At 31.5% G+C, this 18,829-nt stretch overlaps 3 protein-coding genes across 7 annotated transcripts; 1 reads left to right on the top strand and 2 right to left on the bottom strand.

Annotated features, from left to right (window-relative positions):
• Nucleotides 1-327: 327 nt before the first annotated feature.
• LOC114185783 (heavy metal-associated isoprenylated plant protein 21-like) lies at nucleotides 328-1,519 on the bottom strand. 2 transcript variants are annotated; one of them, XM_028073696.2, is made up of 3 exons: nucleotides 1,360-1,519; nucleotides 1,152-1,227; nucleotides 328-834 (listed from the first exon to the last, which is right to left on the bottom strand). In XM_028073696.2, exons 1-3 carry the CDS (start codon nucleotides 1,426-1,428, stop codon nucleotides 542-544), a joined length of 438 nt encoding a protein of 145 aa, XP_027929497.1. In that variant the 5' UTR covers nucleotides 1,429-1,519; the 3' UTR covers nucleotides 328-541. The 2 variants fall into 2 exon arrangements, with proteins under 2 accessions (XP_027929497.1, XP_027929498.1); XM_028073697.2 differs by having other exon boundaries at nucleotides 1,152-1,223; nucleotides 1,360-1,516.
• Nucleotides 1,520-5,284: 3,765 nt separating this feature from the next.
• Nucleotides 5,285-6,476, bottom strand: LOC114185018 (heavy metal-associated isoprenylated plant protein 21-like). Of its 3 annotated transcripts, XM_028072497.2 has the most exons (4): nucleotides 6,313-6,472; nucleotides 6,105-6,180; nucleotides 5,474-5,776; nucleotides 5,285-5,374 (listed from the first exon to the last, which is right to left on the bottom strand). In XM_028072497.2, exons 1-3 carry the CDS (start codon nucleotides 6,457-6,459, stop codon nucleotides 5,484-5,486), a joined length of 516 nt encoding a protein of 171 aa, XP_027928298.2. In that variant the 5' UTR covers nucleotides 6,460-6,472; the 3' UTR covers nucleotides 5,285-5,374; nucleotides 5,474-5,483. The 3 variants fall into 3 exon arrangements, with proteins under 3 accessions (XP_027928298.2, XP_027928299.1, XP_027928297.2); XM_028072498.2 differs by having other exon boundaries at nucleotides 5,285-5,776; nucleotides 6,105-6,176; nucleotides 6,313-6,476; XM_028072496.2 differs by having other exon boundaries at nucleotides 5,285-5,776.
• Nucleotides 6,477-9,125: 2,649 nt separating this feature from the next.
• LOC114185017 (phenylalanyl-tRNA synthetase class IIc family protein) lies at nucleotides 9,126-18,515 on the top strand. 2 transcript variants are annotated; one of them, XM_028072493.2, is made up of 12 exons: nucleotides 9,126-9,263; nucleotides 9,500-9,571; nucleotides 10,455-10,787; nucleotides 11,232-11,422; nucleotides 12,659-12,865; nucleotides 12,943-13,060; nucleotides 14,514-14,590; nucleotides 14,798-14,977; nucleotides 15,163-15,207; nucleotides 15,662-15,766; nucleotides 17,978-18,091; nucleotides 18,189-18,515. In XM_028072493.2, the coding sequence occupies exons 3-12, from the start codon at nucleotides 10,580-10,582 to the stop codon at nucleotides 18,237-18,239; spliced, it is 1,296 nt and encodes a 431-aa protein (XP_027928294.1). In that variant the 5' UTR covers nucleotides 9,126-9,263; nucleotides 9,500-9,571; nucleotides 10,455-10,579; the 3' UTR covers nucleotides 18,240-18,515. The 2 variants fall into 2 exon arrangements, with proteins under 2 accessions (XP_027928294.1, XP_027928296.1); XM_028072495.2 differs by having other exon boundaries at nucleotides 10,441-10,787.
• Nucleotides 18,516-18,829: the final 314 nt, after the last annotated feature.

Here is an 18,829-nt window from a genome sequence, read left to right as displayed (position 1 = left end):
CGATCTCTATTTGTTGATACAAGTCCCTCATCATCGTTCTTTACCCGACATGTTATTGATGATGCTTTTATATACATTGTTGTAAAAAAAGAGAGTTAATTATAGTTTAAGTGAATAGAGTTAGGAGTAACAATGGTCCTTTGTGTTATTCGATTTGTCTGTGGTAGGCAGAAAGAATCAAATTCCCCTTAATACCTTTTGAAAATGATTTCTGCTATTTTATTTATTTATATCTTCTAAAATTTGATTGCACTCCAGCGTTTTTTAGTTTTCACGAAGTTTCAATAATTGACGCTATGTCAATTCAGAGTTTTGTCCCGAAGCACATTAACAAAAAGTAGAAAAAAAGATATATAGATATATGTGTACTATATACATTCATTGACCCTTCTCTATCACACTTCGAAGCACCACAAGAAAAAGCTGCTAAATCTTCTTCCACTTCAAGAGTCGTGTGAGATCAGAAATTTTTATATGTAATAAAATCATAACATCATCTAATTAACATAGTTTCTACTTTATGTTGCTTACATTATATGTTTTACATGATGGAACATGCATTTACGTTGTCTTCACTGAAAAGGGACATAAATTTCTCTTCTGTCTCAACAGAAGGTGTGAATGTTTGCGCGTTTCGAACATAGCCGGAGGGTGCCCTTTTGTCATAGACACCGGAGGCATGAGGATAGCTCACCACATGTTGTGGAACATAGGGCCAAAATTCAGCTCTTTTTTTCCCAGTTCCTTTTACCCTGTTCAACACCTTGTTTGGATCAACACAACCGTTCACTGTCACCCTGCTTTGCTTTCGGTTTATCTCCACAGATTTTACTCCTGCAACACTTCCACACACAATCATTAACCTTCTAGTCATATTTATCTTGCATAATGCATGTTTTAACATAAGCTTCTAGTCGAGATCTAAATGAACGTTTTCTGTACATACAGTTTAATGATCCGATTTCAAGTTCAATGAGATACCATCATTATAGAAGTATTGCTCGGAGTCTGAAATTTTGTTATGATTTTGTCTTTAAAAAATATCTAAGAAGATTAGAGGAGGAGGAAGTATTTAATGTGTCGTGGAGTATGACTTCTCAGCGATGTATAATTATTGAACGTGTAATAAAAGTTGGGTTAGAAGTTAGAACCTTTCATTGTGGCTACTGCATTTCTGACTTTTCGTTCACAGCCATCACAGTCCATTTTGACTTTGATCTCAACTGTCTAAAACGAAAACCAACACATATATGAGAAGCTGCTATGGTTGGAGGAATGAAAGTTAGAAAAGTGAGGTGGGAAGAAAAGAGTGTAAAGGAAAATGGTGTTGTGGCATGTGTAAATGAAAGAAGTTCCTACCTGCATTGTTTTGGTCTTTGAGGCTGGAAGTGTGCAAAAGTTTGAGATGATGTAGGTAAGTGCACCCATTTTTTCCTTTCCAGAAGAAACTAAAGGGTAAAGATGGTGAGAGTGAATATGAGTGAGAGAGAAGACACGCACAAATCAAAGATGAAGGCGTGGTGTTTATATAGAAAGCTAAGATTCACATCTAGATAGAGAGAAGGTTGAATTTCGAAAATGGTGTCTAGAACATTAAATTATTATAATAAACAAAAAATAATAATGTAGTGGACATTGGTGCTCGTAAAGGTAGATTAGTGGTTTATAAGAACATGGAAGAAATATGCTTTAAAATTGGTGTTGTGGTGCCATGTTCCATTGGAAAAATATAAAACACTTGTTTAAAATCTACGCAGAATTATAAAAAGTGATTTTTGGCTGTCTTCCTTTTTTCTCAATGATAACAATGCCTTGCTTTCCAACATTCCATACATCCATTCAAACTTATACGTTGCCATTTTTTTTCGCAACGCATCCTAAAATATTAAAATAATAATAAATATATGTATTGTAATAAATATAACTTTTAGACTAAAGTATTTGTTGACAAGTTAGTTTTTCACATTACTAAGAAAATTCAATAAAAAAAAACTATAAGTGGTATGGTCTTAAGATTATGTTACACTAGTTTCACATTATTAGTTTAAAAGTGTGTTACATGTGGATACATATCCTGAGTACTCGTTGTTTTAAAAGACACACCTTCCATACAAGTACAACGAAGTACCTTAACATAAGTATGTTCTCCATGACAACTGGTATGAGAAAACGATGATAAAAAGTATTTATCATAAAGCAAAAAAAAAAGTTGCTAAAAACATATCAAATAATATGTCCAACACTAATATTTTTATTATGAGTTAAGTGTGTTTTTATTCTTAAATTTTCAGTAAAAATTGAAATTAGTCTATCTTGAAAATTTTAAAATAATTTAGTTTCTGAAATGTGTGAATTTAGTCCTTTAAATCATTTTTTTAAGTTTATTTGACGTTTCAAATGTGTTTCTGAACTAACATCGAAGCGAAAATATGTCAAATAGTATAAACAAACTGAAATACTATAATGAAATATGTTTGAAACATCAAATAAACTTAATAAAATTTTGTTAAAAGGACTAATTTTACACATTTACATAATTGAGGAACTAAATTGGTTCTTGATTTCCAAGAGAGATTAATTCAAATTTTTACAAGAACAACCTCGTTTTATTATTATTGTTGAAGAAAATAAAAACATAATAATCTTACAACAATCATATATATTACATAATTAATTAAAAATAAATTTCAATAAAACACATACTTAACAACAAATTCCGATAACAAACTTACATGTGTGTAAATTGGATGATAGATGTGATAGAGACACAATATTATTGGAATGTAATATACATTGTATTAAAATTGTATATTGAGTCAAAATTAAATTGCCAAAGTTAGTTATATTATTTTTCCTCCAATGGAAGAGAAGAATAATTGACCAACCTAAGGTGCAAAGTGGCTTTACCTTTCAAACCCTAAAAAAATAGGGAAAAAGAAGAAAAGCATTATATTCAACCCCACATACTTAACAGAACAAAACCACCGCCCAAGGATCAAAATTCTCTGCTCACTTGGAACACTTTTCTGCTTTTCGTTGTTCTTCTCTCACATTCATTCCTTCCAAATTTTCAATTTTCATCACTCTTTTTCCCTCTCCATACATGTGCATTTCTTTTTTTTTTAATAAAATATTCAAAATAAAATTATTAATATTTTTTCTTAATTTTCTTGTTGTTATTGTTGGAAAAAGAATAATTTATATGACAGTCATTTTCCCTTTCCATACACAAGCATTTCTTTTGTATTAAATAACATTTATATAATATTAAAAGGATAAAGTAAAATATATACTTTTATTTTGAACATATATAGTAGTAGAATGTATGATTTTTTTTTCTATTATCGTAAAAGGTTTTGGTATATTATTTATGTATTTCTTTTATTTATGTTTTTTACTCATCTAAGTAATGCATTTTTGTTCTTCTTGTTTTTGCGTAATTTTTTGTTAATCTCATCACAGTCATTCCTTTAATGATATATTTATTCCAAATTCCAATCATTCATCTATGATTTTTTCCCCCTTTTGATATGTCTATTTAAAAAATACTTTGTTTAGTTCGTTACCCTAATTAATCAAACTTGATATAAATATTGGTAATAAAAAATTCTTTATCAAAATATTTTCTATTATAAATTTCCCTTTTTTGCTGTTATAGTTTCCATTTAATTTGTTGAAATGTTAAACATGATTTTTTCATTTAATATTTCTAAATCAAATATCAGATAATTTATAAAAATTACAAAAGCAAATTAAACAGGAAAGGCCGAGAGAAAAAGAGACACACGGAGAGTTAGGAGGAATTTGGATTCTTTGCTGTTTTTCTTTTTGTTGTTCTTTTGTTTCTTTATAATACTGAGTATTACTGATTTTGATGTTTTAAAATATATTATAAAAATATTTAATTTTAAATATTTTTATAATATATTTTAAAACATCAAAATCGCTAATTTATCCGAAAATAAGAGAAGTGGGTGGGGGCAAAGAAGACCCGATTAAAAAAACGGGTCCTGAGCTCTGAACCATAACTACTCTTACATTACACACTGCACTTGCCACTTTGCTCAACGACCACCATTTCAACGGTGAGGTGAGTTTTCCGGCGCTTTTTCTCTTCAACGTTACGCTCTTATCTGTTTTATGCTCAAAAGTTAATCATCCCTGAAAAAAAAAAGACTTTTGGAGAGAAAGGAGAATAATTAAGGTGTTGATAGCTGGGAAAAAAAAGAAAGTGAAAGAGAAAAGAAACCTTCTGTGATTCAACGAATAAAGTGATCCCAAAACATAGAATAAGTCCACTTGCAAACATTTTTGCAAATTACAACATGATAACAACTTTATCACTACAAGATATGCATTGCAAAAAACAACAATGATTGTTATGTACAAAACCGTAGGAACATGTAATAGTCTACAACAATCATTAAAAAAACACCATACTAAAACATAGAGAGTAATGAGTAATATCTTTTATACAGTAATTATGAACAGTGTATATGTGAAACATAAAAACCAAGTAAAAAGCAAATAAAAATATGTAGTGTATATGAAATATAATGTAAGAAAATACATATTTCGAGTACGGGCAGCATGTAAGTCGCTACAAAAAAGTGAAATAAATATCTGTTTTTTATTTTTCATAAAAGTTAAATGTTGTCTTATTCCAAAAGCATGGTACAATAATACTAATATATAACCACTAACATAAAAAAAATTGCGATGCGGAGAAAAATGTTAGGAATTTAAGTTTCAACATTTACGTATGACGCATTGTAGTCAACGTAAATTTATGTCTAACCTTTAGACGTCAGACTTAAACAATTAATAATTTCATTACAAGTTTGTTATCGGTCATTTTTTATGTGTGATTCTGGTTGTTCAGACATAAAATCGCAGACGTAATACATTTTTAGTGTCGAATGACCAATCCATGTTTGTTGATACAAGTCCCTTATAATCGTTCTTTACCTGACATGTTATGTTATCGATGATGCTTTATATACAGTGTTGTAAAAAAAGAGAGTTAATTATAGTTTAACTGAATACACATTGGGTTAACGAAGGAGTTAGGAGTAACAATGGTCCTTTACGTTATTCGATTTGTCTGTGGTAGGCAGAAAGAATCAAATTCCCTTCAACACCTTTCGAAAATGATTTCTGCTATTTTATTTATTTATACCTTTTAAAGTTTGATTGCGCTTCAGCGTTTTTCAGTTTTCACGAAGTTTCAATAATTGACGCTATGACAATTCAGAGTTTTGTCCCGAAACACATCAACAAAAAGTAGAAAAAAGGATATATAGATACACATTCATTGACCCTTCTCCATCACACTTCGAAGCACCACAAGAAAAAGCTGCTAGATCTTCTTCCACTACAAGAGCCGTGTGAGATCATAAATTTTTATATGTAATAAAATTATAATATAAAATCATAACATCATCTAATATAGTTTCTCTTTTATGTTGCTTACATTATATGTTTTACATGATGGAACATGCATTTACGTTGTCTTCACTGAAAAGGGACATGAATTTCTCTTCTGTCTCAGCAGAAGGTGTGAATGTTTGCGCGTTTCGAACATAGCCGGAGGGTGCCCTTTTGTCATAGATGCCGGAGGCATGAGGGTATGTCACCACATGTTGTGGAACATAGGGCCAAAATTCAGCTCTTTTTTTCCCAGTTCTTTTTACCCTATTCAACACCTTGTTTGGATCAACACAACCGTTCACGATCACCCTGCTTTGCTTTCGGTTTATCTCCACAGATTTTACTCCTGCAACACTTCCACACACAATCATTAACCTTCTAGTCATATTTGTCTTGCATAATGCATGTTTTAACATGCGGTAGCATAAGCTTCTAGTCGAGGTCTAAGAAAAATGAGCGTTCATCTCTCGGTGAAGATTAAGGAAAATCGTCTTAATGATCCAATTTCAAGTTTAATGAGATAACATCAGTCTGAAATTTCATTATGATTTTATCTTTAAAATGTATCTAAGAAGATCAGAGGAAGAAGAAGTATATAAACGGTTATTGAATATGACTTCTTAGCGATGTAGGACTATTGAAGGTATGACAAAAGTTGGGTTAGAAGTTAGAACCTTTCATTGTGGCTACTGCATTTCTGACTTTTCGTTCACAGCCATCACAATCCATTTTGACTTTGATCTCAACTGTCTAAAACGAAAACCAACACATATATGAGTAGCTGCTAAGGTTAGAGGAATGAAAGTTAGAAAAGTGTGGTGGGAAGAAGAGAGTGTAAAGGAAAATGGTGTTGTGGCATGTGAAAATGAAAGAAGTTCCTACCTGTATTGTTTTGGTCTTTGAGGCTGGAACTGTGCAAAAGTTTGAGATGATGTAAGTAAGTGCACCCATTTTTTCCTTTCCAAAAGAGAAAGTAAAGGGCAAAGATGGTGAGAGTGAGTGAGAGAATATGAGTGAGAGAGAAGACATGCACAAATCAAAGATGAGGCTGTGGTGTTTATATAGGAAGCTAAAGATTCACAGCTATAGAGACCGAGTCCATATTTTTTATTGATTTTTTTGTGTTGTCTTCAGTCGGGTATTAAAAATACATTGTATTGATATTTTAAATATCTTTTTAATATATTTTAAAACATTAAAATTAATGGTAATCAGTATATTATGAAAGTACAGTAAATAAATAATACACAAAAAAATCAGGAAAGAATCTAAATTCAGATAACAAAGAGAAGGTTGAACTTCGAAAACAGTGTTTAGAACATTAAATTATTATAATAACAAAAAAAAAATAATGTAGTGGACATCGGTGCTCATAAAGGTAGATTAGTGGTTTATAAGAACATGGAAGAAATATGCTTTAAAATTGGTGTTGTGGTGCCATGTTCCATTGGAAAAATATAAAACACTTGTTTAAAATCTACGCAGAATTATAAAAAGTGATTTTTGGCTATCTTCCTTTTCTCTCAATGATAACAATGCCTTGCTTTCCAACATTCCATACATCCATTCTAACTTATACGTTGCCATTTTTTTTTTCGCAACGCATCCTAAAATATTAAAATAATAATAAATATATCTATTATAATAAAAATAACTTTTAGACTAAAGTATCTGTTGACAACTCAAGTGCGAGCGACTAGTTAGTTTTTCACATTACTAAGAAAATTCAATAAAAAAAAACTATAAATGGTATGGTCTTAAGATTATGTTACACTAGTTTCACATTATTAGTGTAAAATGTTTTATATTTTCATAAAAAAAGTATTGTAAATATAATTTTTAAATGATTATTCTAAAAATTAATGAAATTACTATAAATAATACTTTGCAATGGTGTAAAACATGTGGATATATATCTTGAGTACTCGTTGTCTTAAAAGACACACCTCCCATTACAAATATAACGAAGTACCTTTCTTAATATGCTCTCCATGACAACTCTTATGAGAAAGATAAAAAGTATTTATCATAAAGAGAAAAAAAGTTGCTAAAAACAAATCAAATAATATGTCCAACACTACCTTATTACGAGTTAAGTATGGTTATGATCCTTAAATTTTTAGTGAAAATTGAAATTAATCTTTCTTAAAAATCTTGAAACAATTTAATCTCTCATATGTAAAAGTTGTGGATTTATTCTTTTAAATCTTTTCTTTTAAGTTTATTTGACGTTTCAAAAACGCGTTTCTCAGCTAACATCGAAACAAAAATGTGTCAAACAGTATAAACAAACTAAAATATTATAATAAAATGTGTTTAAAACATGAAATAAATTTAATAAAATTTTATTAAAAGATTAAATCCACACATTTACATAATTGAGGAACTAAATTGGTTCATGATTTCTAAAAGAGATTAATTTTAATTTTCACTAAAAATTGAAGGACAAAAACGTATTTAACCCTAACCCTTTTTCTTATTATTGTTGAAGAAGATAAAGACATAATAATCTTACAACAATCATATATATACTCTAAATATGCTTTATAATAAATATATATATATATATATATATATTACATAATTAATTAAAGAAATTTTTTCGATAGCACACATACTTAACAACAAATTTCGATAACAAAACTTACATGTGTGTAAATTGGATGATAGATGTGATAGAGACACTATATTATTGGAATGTAATATACATTGTATTAAAATTGTATATCGAGTAAAAATTAAATTGCCAAAGTTAGTTATATTATTTTTCCTCCAATGGAAGAGAAGAATAATTGACCAACCTAAAGTGCAAAGTGGCTTTACCTTTCAAACCCTAAAAAAATAGGGCAAAAAGAAGAAAAGCATTATATTCACTTGGAACACTTTTCTGCTTTTCGTTGTTCTTCTCTCACATTCATTCCTTCCAAATTTTCAATTTTCATCACTCCTTTTCCCTCTCCATACATGTGCATTTCTTTTCTTTTTTTAATAAAATATACAAAATAAAATTATTAATATTTTTTTCTTAATTTTCTTGTTGTTATTGTTGGAAAAAGAATAATTTATATGACAGTCATTTTCCCTTTCCATACAGAAGCACTTCTTTTGTATTAAATAACATTAATATAATATTAAAAGGATACAGTAAAATATATACTTTTATTTTGAACATATATAGTAGTAGAATGTATGATTTTTTTTTTCTATTATCGTAAAAGGTTTTGGTATATTATTTATGTATTTCTTTTATTTATGTTTTTTACTCATCTAAGTAATGCATTTTTGCTATTCTTGTTTTTGCGTAATTTTTTGTTAATCTCATCACAGTCATTCCTTTAATGATATATTTATTCCAAATTCAAATCATTCATCTATGATTTTTTCCCCTTTTGATATGTCTATTTAAAAATAATTTGTTTAGTTCGTTACCCTAATTAATCAAACTTGATATAAATATTGGTAATAAAAAATTCTTTATCAAAACATTTTCTATTATAAATTTCCCTTTTTTGCTGTTATAATTTCCATTTAATTTGTTGAAATGTTAAACATGATTTTTTCATTTAATATTTCTAAATCAAATATCAGATAATTTATGAAAATTACAACAGCAAATTAAACAGGAAAGGCTGAGAGAGAAAGAGACACAGAGAGTTAGGAGTGTGTGGATAAAATAAATAAATAAAATAGCCAATTTATCCGAAAATAAGAGAAGTGGGTGGGGGCAAAGAAGACCCGATAAAAAAACGGGTCCTGAGCTCTGAACCATAACTACTCTTACATTACACACTGCACTTGCCACTTTGCTCAACGACCACCATTTCAACGGTGAGGTGAGTTTTCCGGCGCTTTTCCTCTTCAACGTTACGCTCTTATCTGTTTTATGCTCAAAATATAATTTCGTCTAAACCGATTCTACTCCCAAACCAAACGTCTACTCAGTAGCTTCACGTCATCAAAGTTTTTCATTCAGAAGTCGATTTTTGCGACATTTTGTCACAAATTATTGTATTCATATAAAGAATAGATGTTCAGTGGAACCCTAACTCTCAATCAATTGAACAAACAGGCGCAGCCGCAGTCCTCTCCGGCATATCCTCTATTCGTCTTTCTCGAACCTGCAAAACACAATTCATTGCTGGTGAGGTTTTAACTCTTTGATTAGGTATTTATACCTTTGTGTGCTCGTTGTATTGTATTGTGTAAGAAACGGGTTGGGCATGTTAATATTTATCCTTATCCTAAAATGGGTAATGCGGTTTGTTGCAATTTTTCAAATATTTCTGAAATGTAGATTTTGCTTGGTTGGTTGTTTTGTTTTTTATAGCTAATAAAAGGAAGTTGAATGGAGGACTAAAGCCGTTCATGTATCGTAGATGTTTAGCGAAAGGAGAGAACCTTTCTTTGATGATGTGTCAAAGGATAACTTGAAATAATTATTACAGAATAAAAAGTAGAAGGGTTTTAACTTGAATTTCTAACAGAAGTTTCCTGAAATTGATCAGGCCCCAAGTGAAAAACGCAAATAAAGTTGAATCATTATTAACTTTTTGTTTTCTTTCATTAAGATATTTATAATTGCTTTTTGTTTTTTTTAAGTGTTTCAGTTAGTGTCAATTCTAATATCTGAGCAATTTTAGTTTGTTTACAGTGCATTGTGTGTGATAAAGTTGATGCTTATCTATACGTTTTGAAGATGTTCTGGACCAAATACCATTATAAAGATGAACACCATTTGAGTTTATGGGATTAAAATTAATTGCTGTGCTTTGTGCTATACTGTGTTATTGGGTGATTTCTTTTCATTCTATTTATTCGGAAAGCATACATGTTGATGGCATAATGTTGGGGTTGTTGGTCTATGGTCTCTATTTGTTGCTAATCTCTCAGAAAACAACAGTGGTCAGTTTTCAATAGAAAAGAGGTTGAGTTGTGGCCGTTTTTCTCTTAAATTGTGGTATAGCCAAGTGACTATATTGTCCATCTTGATTTATTTTTGGCTGAACTCAGTTTTCTCTACTTAGCCTGCCTCCAGTGAGGCACCGGATTCTGGAGGATAAGAGCTTATCAAGATAGGAGCTTCCTCATAAAATCTGTTTCTGTCTACTGTCAAGTGCTTCAAATATCGCTGGTTAAGATTCTAAAGCACATGGCAATGGCGATCTCTTCTGTTCATGCCACATTATTTGCTAGGGCCTCTTTCTTTTGCCAAAGTAATGGCCTAAGAAGCTTTAGATCGTGTTTACCTTTCTCATCTTCAGCTGCTTCCGTTTCCACTCACAATCATTCACAGAAGAAATGGAGGCAGCCAGTGTTGTCAGTGTTGGATGTCGGTGGAGTCAAGATAAGCAGAGAAGGTACTTTGGGTATTTCCTTTTGGTTTTGTTTTATATTTGAATATTTACTGTCTCATAATGCTTATTTGAGTTGTAATCACATAGTATGATCCACAGAAAACCTTCAAACTTGATTTACGCACTAATATTCCCTTTTTTTTCATTGTTTTGAATCACTAATTGTGTGGTAATTTTTAAGGAGAATGTCCTTGACTGTTTACCTATTTGCACACTTTCTGCTGGTCAATGACATTGAAGTCATTTTATTTAATTTTCACAATTGGATATAACTGCTGCCGTTTAAGTGACTGGCATATTTTGTGCTGTGTATAACTTGGTTTATTTCTTTACATTTTTACTTTCTACATGCCTTAACATTTGTGCTGCTGCTCTGCTTTAGTTGAAAATTGTTCTTTGGTTCATACAATATTAAAATCTCATAATTTCTGATTTGTGGTCTTCTAGATGTGGTGAGGGATGATCCTACAAATAATGTGCCAGACAATATATTTTCAAAACTTGGAGTGCAGCTTCACAGGAGGGATGAACACCCTCTAGGGATATTGAAGAATGCAATATATGAGTATTTTGACACAAATTATTCAAATAAGTTTGAAAAGTTTGATGATCTTTGCCCTATTGTTTCAGTGAAGGAGGTATGAAAAATAAATTAAGGAATTAGTTGTCCATTTCTCCTATATGATGCATTTATATTATTAACTGTTTCTTTGTTTCACGATTGTTAACACACTATTTGCTACTTCTGCATTTAGTTCCTTCTAGATATATGCTGATTTTTATTTTGAGTATTTCATACCATTGAAGTTCTCTGTTTGTTATCTGATGTTATTTGAGTATTCGCAAGTTGATTTTCTTCTGTATGTAAAAATTATTCGTAGATTATCAGATTATAAATTTCAGTTTTTAAGATCAGTATACTTGAGTTTAAATCCTCAAAAAGGCCTCTAAAAAAAGGAGAAAAAAGTACTTCGAAAGTAATTCATACTATTTTAGTTTTGGATTTTTTTTATGAATTACGTTTGTTTATAATTCATATTATATATTATTTCTGCGATATGAACTTACAAAGCTGACCAGTAAAGGAAACAATGCTTTTACATTGGCATTAGTGGATGGTCTATTCACAAATGATCGAGTCATTTACCTTGTATTTTTTTTCGTTTTTTTGCAACGCTTGTTTAAAACATGTTGCAGCTGTTGTTTGGGTTTGTCTGGCTTGTAACATGCTTGGGGGCCTTTGATCAAATGACTCTTCCGTCCCTTTCATGACACTGCTTTTGGTGGCTTGTAGCATTTTTCTGTATTTTCTTGTACGTGGTTTTGCCTTTGATCAAATGACTTCATTCTTCAGTTGTTTTTATGATTCTATTTAACCGGTATCTGCAGATTCTTCAATCCTTTCATTTTGGAAGGTTGTATAAAATTGAGGGAAAAGGGGATTAAAGAAACAATGCTATTAAAAAAGGTGACTATGGTAACATTGTTTGTAGAAGACTGCATGTATGAAAGAAATATTAATGGTAGCTTTTGAGTATAATTTTACTTTGTTTGTGATGCATCTACCATATATATATATATATATATAGGTTTCACAATCATATCCATTTCAACTCATAAAATTAATCATTGAAACCTCGTACATTTTCAATATTACATCTGCTATGTCAATGTTACATTTTCAGCACAAGTAAATGTGCCTCCTCAGCACTGCTAAAATGGTACTTCTTACCATTGTTTTTTTATTGATTATCGTATTGCTTGTTATGGTTGACACAGTGTTTTGAAGTATGTGGTTGGGTTTCTTTATTTCAATCTTCTTGTTGCAGAATTTTAATGAGGTCTAGGCTACTTAGATCTTTTTCTTGTTGCAGAATTTTGATGATGTTTTGGTTCCTGAAGACCATGTAAGTAGGAGCTATAATGACACTTACTATGTAGACCCTCAGACTGTTTTAAGATGCCACACAAGTGCTCATCAGGCAAAATTATTGAGAAGTGGTCACACTCATTTCCTTGTTACAGGAGATGTTTATCGTAGGGATTCAATTGATTCAACTCATTATCCTGTGTTCCATCAAGTATGTCTCCATGTGCAGTAACCAGTTTAATCTAATAAAAATGAACTTAATATAATTTCCTCCTTTTTGTCATGCAGATGGAAGGCTTTCGGGTTTTTTCTCCAGAAGATTGGGAGGCATCAGGAATGGATGCCACATTATTTGCAGCAACAGACTTAAAGAAATGCCTTGAGGGCCTAGCAAGTCATTTATTTGGTATTTTGAAATGGCCGGTAGACATACTTCATTATTAGTTGCTGCATTTTAATATTAGCGAGGCTTTGTAAGATGAATTAGTTAAAGCGAAGAAACTAATCATTTTAAATCTTGTAGATACTTCATCTTTAGTGTAGATATTTGACTTTTGACTTAGTGGTGATGGACTCAAGTTCTGGAAACATTCACTTCCAGGGTAAGGTTGTATATGTTTGACCTCTCTAGACCTGACATTGATAGGAGTTCTGAGCTTCCCTTTATGTTTTAACCTGTCCCAAAATGTATTAAAAATTGTGTACGATAATATACAAAACAAAAATACATGTGCATAATTTGTAGTCTTCTCTAGTGCAGTATTTGGATACAAAGGGCAGGAGAAGAGGGATTCTAATGGAAAGCATGAGTGTGTTAGTGAAGAAATTTTACTAGTATATACATAGAAGAGTCAAATGAAGCTATTAGTTTAAGAGTAATTTGTTCTAATTTGACTAAAACTTTCTCTCCCTTCCACATTCTCCAATTTTGTGGGTAGCCAAAATTGAAGGAGGGGAGATTTTAGCCGCCTCCCCTTCATCTCCTTCTAACCAAACATTATGTAAATGATTGTTTTTTTTAAATAGATTCTTTACACTTAAAGCAATGTTTAGAGGTATGGTTATCAAACTTGTGGTTGAACTCATTAAATTGCAGGAGTTTGCAATCCTTCAACTGCAAGTTATTATGAAATTGGAATTATTTTGCATGAGTCTTGATAAAAATAAAAGCTATGTAACAGGATAGTGGGAATATTAATACTCCCTCCATTCCTATTTACTAGAAAGAAACGCGGTTGTTTGCTTGGTCCTGAATATAAGAAATAATTGCCTACATTAATTATTAAATTATTTTTGTACCTTTTATTTATTGCAAAATCTATTTACAAGACAAATAATAGTTTCCCATGGAAGTGGAGGCATGGATCAACCTTGCTATTCTTTTTATTTAAAGAAAAATTTACTTGCATTAGGATACTAAAATAAATTGATACACATTCTTGACTAGATTAATTTTTCCATTTAGTGCATTTTTGGTGGGAAAAAGATGATCTCTAGGATTTTATTACTTCAATTTTACCATTTGCTTTCAATTAAATTTTTCAGATACTTAGAATCACAATTAATCTAATTTAAAAGAGCCACTATCTGTTCATTAAAACTATTTAAGAGTATTTTTTGAATAAATTTATGACTAACAAATCTAACTGTTTTTATTGGTTTTTTGATGATTTAATAATTTGTTTCTTGTAAATAGGACGGAGGAGTATTTTATGATGATTTTCTCATTTTGATGCTGAAGTGCTTAAGTTGTTTTTACAATAAATTATGTACACGAGGGGCCTAGTTATGAGTTTGTGATATTCTTTTGAAGCCGAGTATAACTGCTTATTAATACTTTTTCCCCTTTCCTGTTTCAGGTGCTGTGGAAATGCGCTGGGTGGATACTTATTTCCCATTTACTAATCCATCGTTTGAACTTGAAATATATTTCAAGGTATGCTATGCATTTTTGTCTCTTCAAATAACGTGTTTATATGATTCCTGTTACTAATCATGACGCCAATTAAAGTTATGCTTTCAAAAGCAGGTGTTTGTTACACCTGTATGATACACTATAAGTTATCTATTCCTACGCATTCTGTACTTATTTCTCTTTTTTGCACTCGATTCTTATTCTAGTTTAATATATCTTTTATTGCAGGAAAACTGGTTGGAAGTTTTGGGTTGTGGAGTGACAGAACAAGAGATTCTGAAAAGAAATGGGAAACCTAATAATGTTGCTTGGGCTTTCGGCCTAGGGTTGGAGAGATTGGCTATGGTTCTGTTTGACATACCTGATATTCGTCTGTTTTGGTCAAATGATGAACGATTTACTTCCCAGGTATTTCACGGATATGTTCAACAGGCATCCTTTAATGTTGTCTATTCTTTTTCCTGGTTACCATGTGCTGTGACCACACAAATTTATGATGTAGTCATCTTGAGATTCACAATGTTATTTGTTTAGTTCTTTTTGTAATCTCGTCTCTAATGTATTGTTTGCTTTTTTATTTTTTCTATATACAGTTTTCCAAGGGTCAATTGGGAGTCAAATTTAAGCCATTTTCAAAGGTAACAGCTATATGTCTAAATGCCTGCCTAGGCTCATTTGTAATAACTTTTTTCTGAGTATGTTCACGTCTAGGAATATCTCTTATTCTTAGTCCTTAATGTGTCCTGCAATTGAAACTTGAAAGCTAGATGAGAAATATTCGTGTGATTGAAAGTTAAGATGGTCTACAGTTAGCTGTAATGGTTAAAAGCCTTGTAATGATTAAATTTGGATAGTTAGTTAGTTTATACTAACAAATTTATTGTCGTGAAATGATACCCATCTTCTATGTAAAACTCAGCCAATAAGGCATTTAACTAAGTAATCTTTCAAGATCTTGTCATTTATGTTCTCAGCATGTCTGACTGTCTTGATTTTTAACTTTAGTGTTGAAGAATTTATATTTTTATTTCAATGGACACCTTGCTAAAATCTTGTGAGAACATTCTAATTCTTTTATGTTTATCTTTGAAGTATCCTCCTTGTTACAAGGACATGAGTTTCTGGATCAGTGAATCATTTACCGAAAACAATCTGTGTGAAGTGGTCAGAGGGATAGCAGGGGATCTCGTAGAGGAGGTACATCTTTTGAATAATTTGGCAGAACTTCTTAGCGACATTAAAACATTTGTTTGCATTTGTAATTAACGGCTTTCTTTGTGTTCAATGGCAACAAAGTGCGTATGAAATTAGCTGATCTAGTGTCGTTGAGCAGTGTTGACAATATTTTTGAACGCTGCATTTTTGGCTTTGCAATAAATCATCAAATTACCATACCCATCTTATAAACCTACTAAAATCATTCAACCAGAAGATTAAAACTTCACTTGCCACACTATTTTATTGGCCGAAATTTAATCTGAAAAGGAAAAACCGAGTTCTGCTCTAGGGAATAAGTTGCCAAATCAAAACACTAGAAATGGCCTGTGCAATCAACATCTTGACGGACAAAGGCCATAACATGTATCTTAATTCGATGATAAATTACATAGCGGCAGCGGCTATACTGCTGGATCGGATGGAGATTCCTTAGTAGGCCTTAAGCAAAAAAAGAAAGAAGAAGGAAGATAATTAAGGAGCTGCTGATGTGGCATTTAAGAATGATTATAGGGAGAGGGTGAAGGAGTGGGGAGGATTATTACGTATCTTTTCAGTTAGAATCCTCATGGATGGGCAGAGAGGATTATTCCTTTTTGAGGAGTATAGCTCTTGTTGTTCTTGTCTGAGAGCTTTGTCCCTTTTTGCATTTTAATATAAATTACGAATTTTGTTTTTCTTCTTTTTATTATTCCTTATGTTTACTATTAATCTAAGTTCATATGCTTGATCTCATGTGATCTGTAAAATAGATTCCTCCTGTCTTAAAGGAAGCAACTGAATATAGAGGCACGTAGAACATAATTCCTTTCTGCGCAGGTAGTTGACGTTCATTATTTTAAGATCACGTTTTGAATAGGCTTGGGTATGTTGGATATTAGTTCCTACTCCTAGTCTCAATTACGTTGCGAGCAGAGAAATAGATCTTGGAATTGTTTTCATAATGGAATGTATAAAATTTTTCTGAATCATTAAATTAAGCAGCAAACTTATATTTCACTATGGTGCTTGATAAAAGAACGGATACCAGAAGTTTTGGCTAGCAGGTATTGTTGTACGTTGGATACCCATTCTACTTAAAATAGTGTAAATTGTAGGAAAAATATTGATTTTTACTTACATATCTGTCGACCTACTTTACTTGATGACAATTGGTTTTAACTCGGAATCTTACAAGTGGAATAACCAAAGTGATTTGGACATTCATTATACTACTGTATAGTTTTATTAAGAGGATTATACTACTGTATAGTGATTATTGAAGCTGAAGCTAATGTGCATTACCATGTAGAATATTAAAACTTCTCCTTAGATTGGAACATCATAGATGTTCTATGTAACAAGGTTGCTATATAGTGAATCTGAGAATATCGAGGGGCATGTTTGGGAGCTGGATTTTGGAGGAAAAGGGAGGGAGGATGGATTTTTCGATTCTTGTAAATATTCTCTAATCTGCTAATTTTGTAAACTCAACGGAAGAAAATGATAGATTAGCATAAACTTCATGTCATAATATTTTGTTTATCTTCATAAATGTTCCTCCCTTCCCCTGCCCTGCAAAACTAGTAAATCTCCCTCCCAAACACATTCTAAAAGACTTAGTGAATATGTCCATGAGTTTGTTGATTCAACATTCCAATAGCAATGCATCCAGAAAGTTTGTAATGGAAAAGTTCATTGTAGAGACAATATGCATTGCTGCTTGATTACAACAAACTAGATCCATTTTTAAGGTCATAGCTCAATATTCTACTTCTGGACTGGCATCTGGTTGCTTAGAACATTTATTTAAAGTAAACTTTGCCAATCTGTAATACTATAACCTATCCACCTGTGTTTTAGTCTTTTTGCTTCATACAATAATCCTTCAGTGAGTCCTCAGATGGATCTGATGGAACCACCATACACATTCCATTGTTTTTCACGTGGACACACATGTCAATATTCGTGGCTGGCCATTGTTGTTTGAGGTTCTCTGTAATATTATTACCAGTAAGAAAATCTTGAGCAAAAAGTGGGCTTTTGTTTTCTTTTCCTTACTTGGCTTTGCAACTGTTTACCTCGTATTCATTCTTTTCTCCTCTTTTTCTTAGATTAATCATTTAGCTATCTTAACATGGCTATAGTATACTTTTCCCCTATGAGTCTGTACTAAGTTTGGTCCATTTTTCTGTTTCACTTCTCAAATTGCAGGTGCAATTAATAGACAATTTTACCAACAAGAAAGGAATGACCAGCCACTGTTATAGGATTGCATATAGGTCTATGGAACGTTCTCTTACTGACGAGGAAATTAACAATCTGCAGGTATTAAATATAATTAAAATACTAGTGCAACAAGATCTTGGTTTGTGATATTTTATTTTGAAAGCTACCAACACTCGTTTCCCCCTTGTCAATGCAGTGGAAAGTAAGAGAACAAGTGCAGAACAAATTGAATGTTGTCTTAAGATGAGCATCAAAATGCTCAGAGTTTACAACTTAGCTGTGTTTGATCTCAATTTTTGATGATGTATAGATGTTTTACGTCCGTTTACAGCAACTGAGACAGATGTATTATTTAATTTATGCAGTGAATATACACTACATTACGAGCCATAGCCAACCCTTCAGGAATCTGTATTCTCTATTTTCCGTATCTATTTTCCTCAAGAAATCTGTTTGTATGTTTCTTAACAGAGCACTTTACTTACGATCTTCCGGGAAAAATTAATGTATTCCCGTTGCCGAACACTGGGGTTATGGATGATTGTGTATGCAAGACCCTTTATCAAAACTTTCAAGGATAAGAAAATCTAAAACTAATTATTTTTGTTTTGTATGATCAGATGAATTGATATTTGATCACATATCAGTTGGGTAGATGACATTAGAACTTTCACAATATTACACGAGGACAAGACTTATTGTTATAACGCTTGAAAAATAGCAATCCACGATGCATTTTTAGTTGCAATTGACTCATTCTGTCGCCAACTTGTAAGAAAATCATGTGAAGCTTATTTATTTTCAAATTTGTTCAATCTTTCCATTTCTACTATTCCA

This window comes from Vigna unguiculata, chromosome 5, assembly GCF_037176805.1.
Source record: "Vigna unguiculata cultivar grain cowpea cultivar isolate G323 ecotype 2 chromosome 5, ASM3717680v1, whole genome shotgun sequence".
Classification (NCBI taxonomy): Eukaryota; Viridiplantae; Streptophyta; class Magnoliopsida; order Fabales; family Fabaceae; genus Vigna; species Vigna unguiculata.
This window is presented reverse-complemented; position numbering and strand designations above follow the sequence as displayed.

What these genes read in the sequence shown, in the direction of transcription:
- LOC114185017 (XM_028072493.2), top strand. Translation starts at nt 10,580, where the DNA reads ATGGCAATGGCGATCTCTTCTGTTCATGCCACATTATTTGCTAGGGCC. An exon ending in AGTCAAGATAAGCAGAGAAG is followed by an intron (nt 10,788 to 11,231) that starts GTACTTTGGGTA and finishes GTGGTCTTCTAG; the next exon opens with ATGTGGTGAGGGATGATCCT. An exon ending in CCTAGCAAGTCATTTATTTG is followed by an intron (nt 13,061 to 14,513) that starts GTATTTTGAAAT and finishes TTCCTGTTTCAG; the next exon opens with GTGCTGTGGAAATGCGCTGG.
- LOC114185783 (XM_028073696.2), bottom strand. Translation starts at nt 1,428, where the DNA reads ATGGGTGCACTTACCTACATCATCTCAAACTTTTGCACACTTCCAGCC. An exon ending in CAAAGACCAAAACAATGCAG is followed by an intron (nt 1,228 to 1,359) that starts GTAGGAACTTCT and finishes TTTTCGTTTTAG; the next exon opens with ACAGTTGAGATCAAAGTCAA. An exon ending in TGCAGTAGCCACAATGAAAG is followed by an intron (nt 835 to 1,151) that starts GTTCTAACTTCT and finishes GAAGTGTTGCAG; the next exon opens with GAGTAAAATCTGTGGAGATA.
- LOC114185018 (XM_028072496.2), bottom strand. Translation starts at nt 6,459, where the DNA reads ATGTCTTCTCTCTCACTCATATTCTCTCACTCACTCTCACCATCTTTG. An exon ending in CAAAGACCAAAACAATACAG is followed by an intron (nt 6,181 to 6,312) that starts GTAGGAACTTCT and finishes TTTTCGTTTTAG; the next exon opens with ACAGTTGAGATCAAAGTCAA. An exon ending in TGCAGTAGCCACAATGAAAG is followed by an intron (nt 5,777 to 6,104) that starts GTTCTAACTTCT and finishes GAAGTGTTGCAG; the next exon opens with GAGTAAAATCTGTGGAGATA.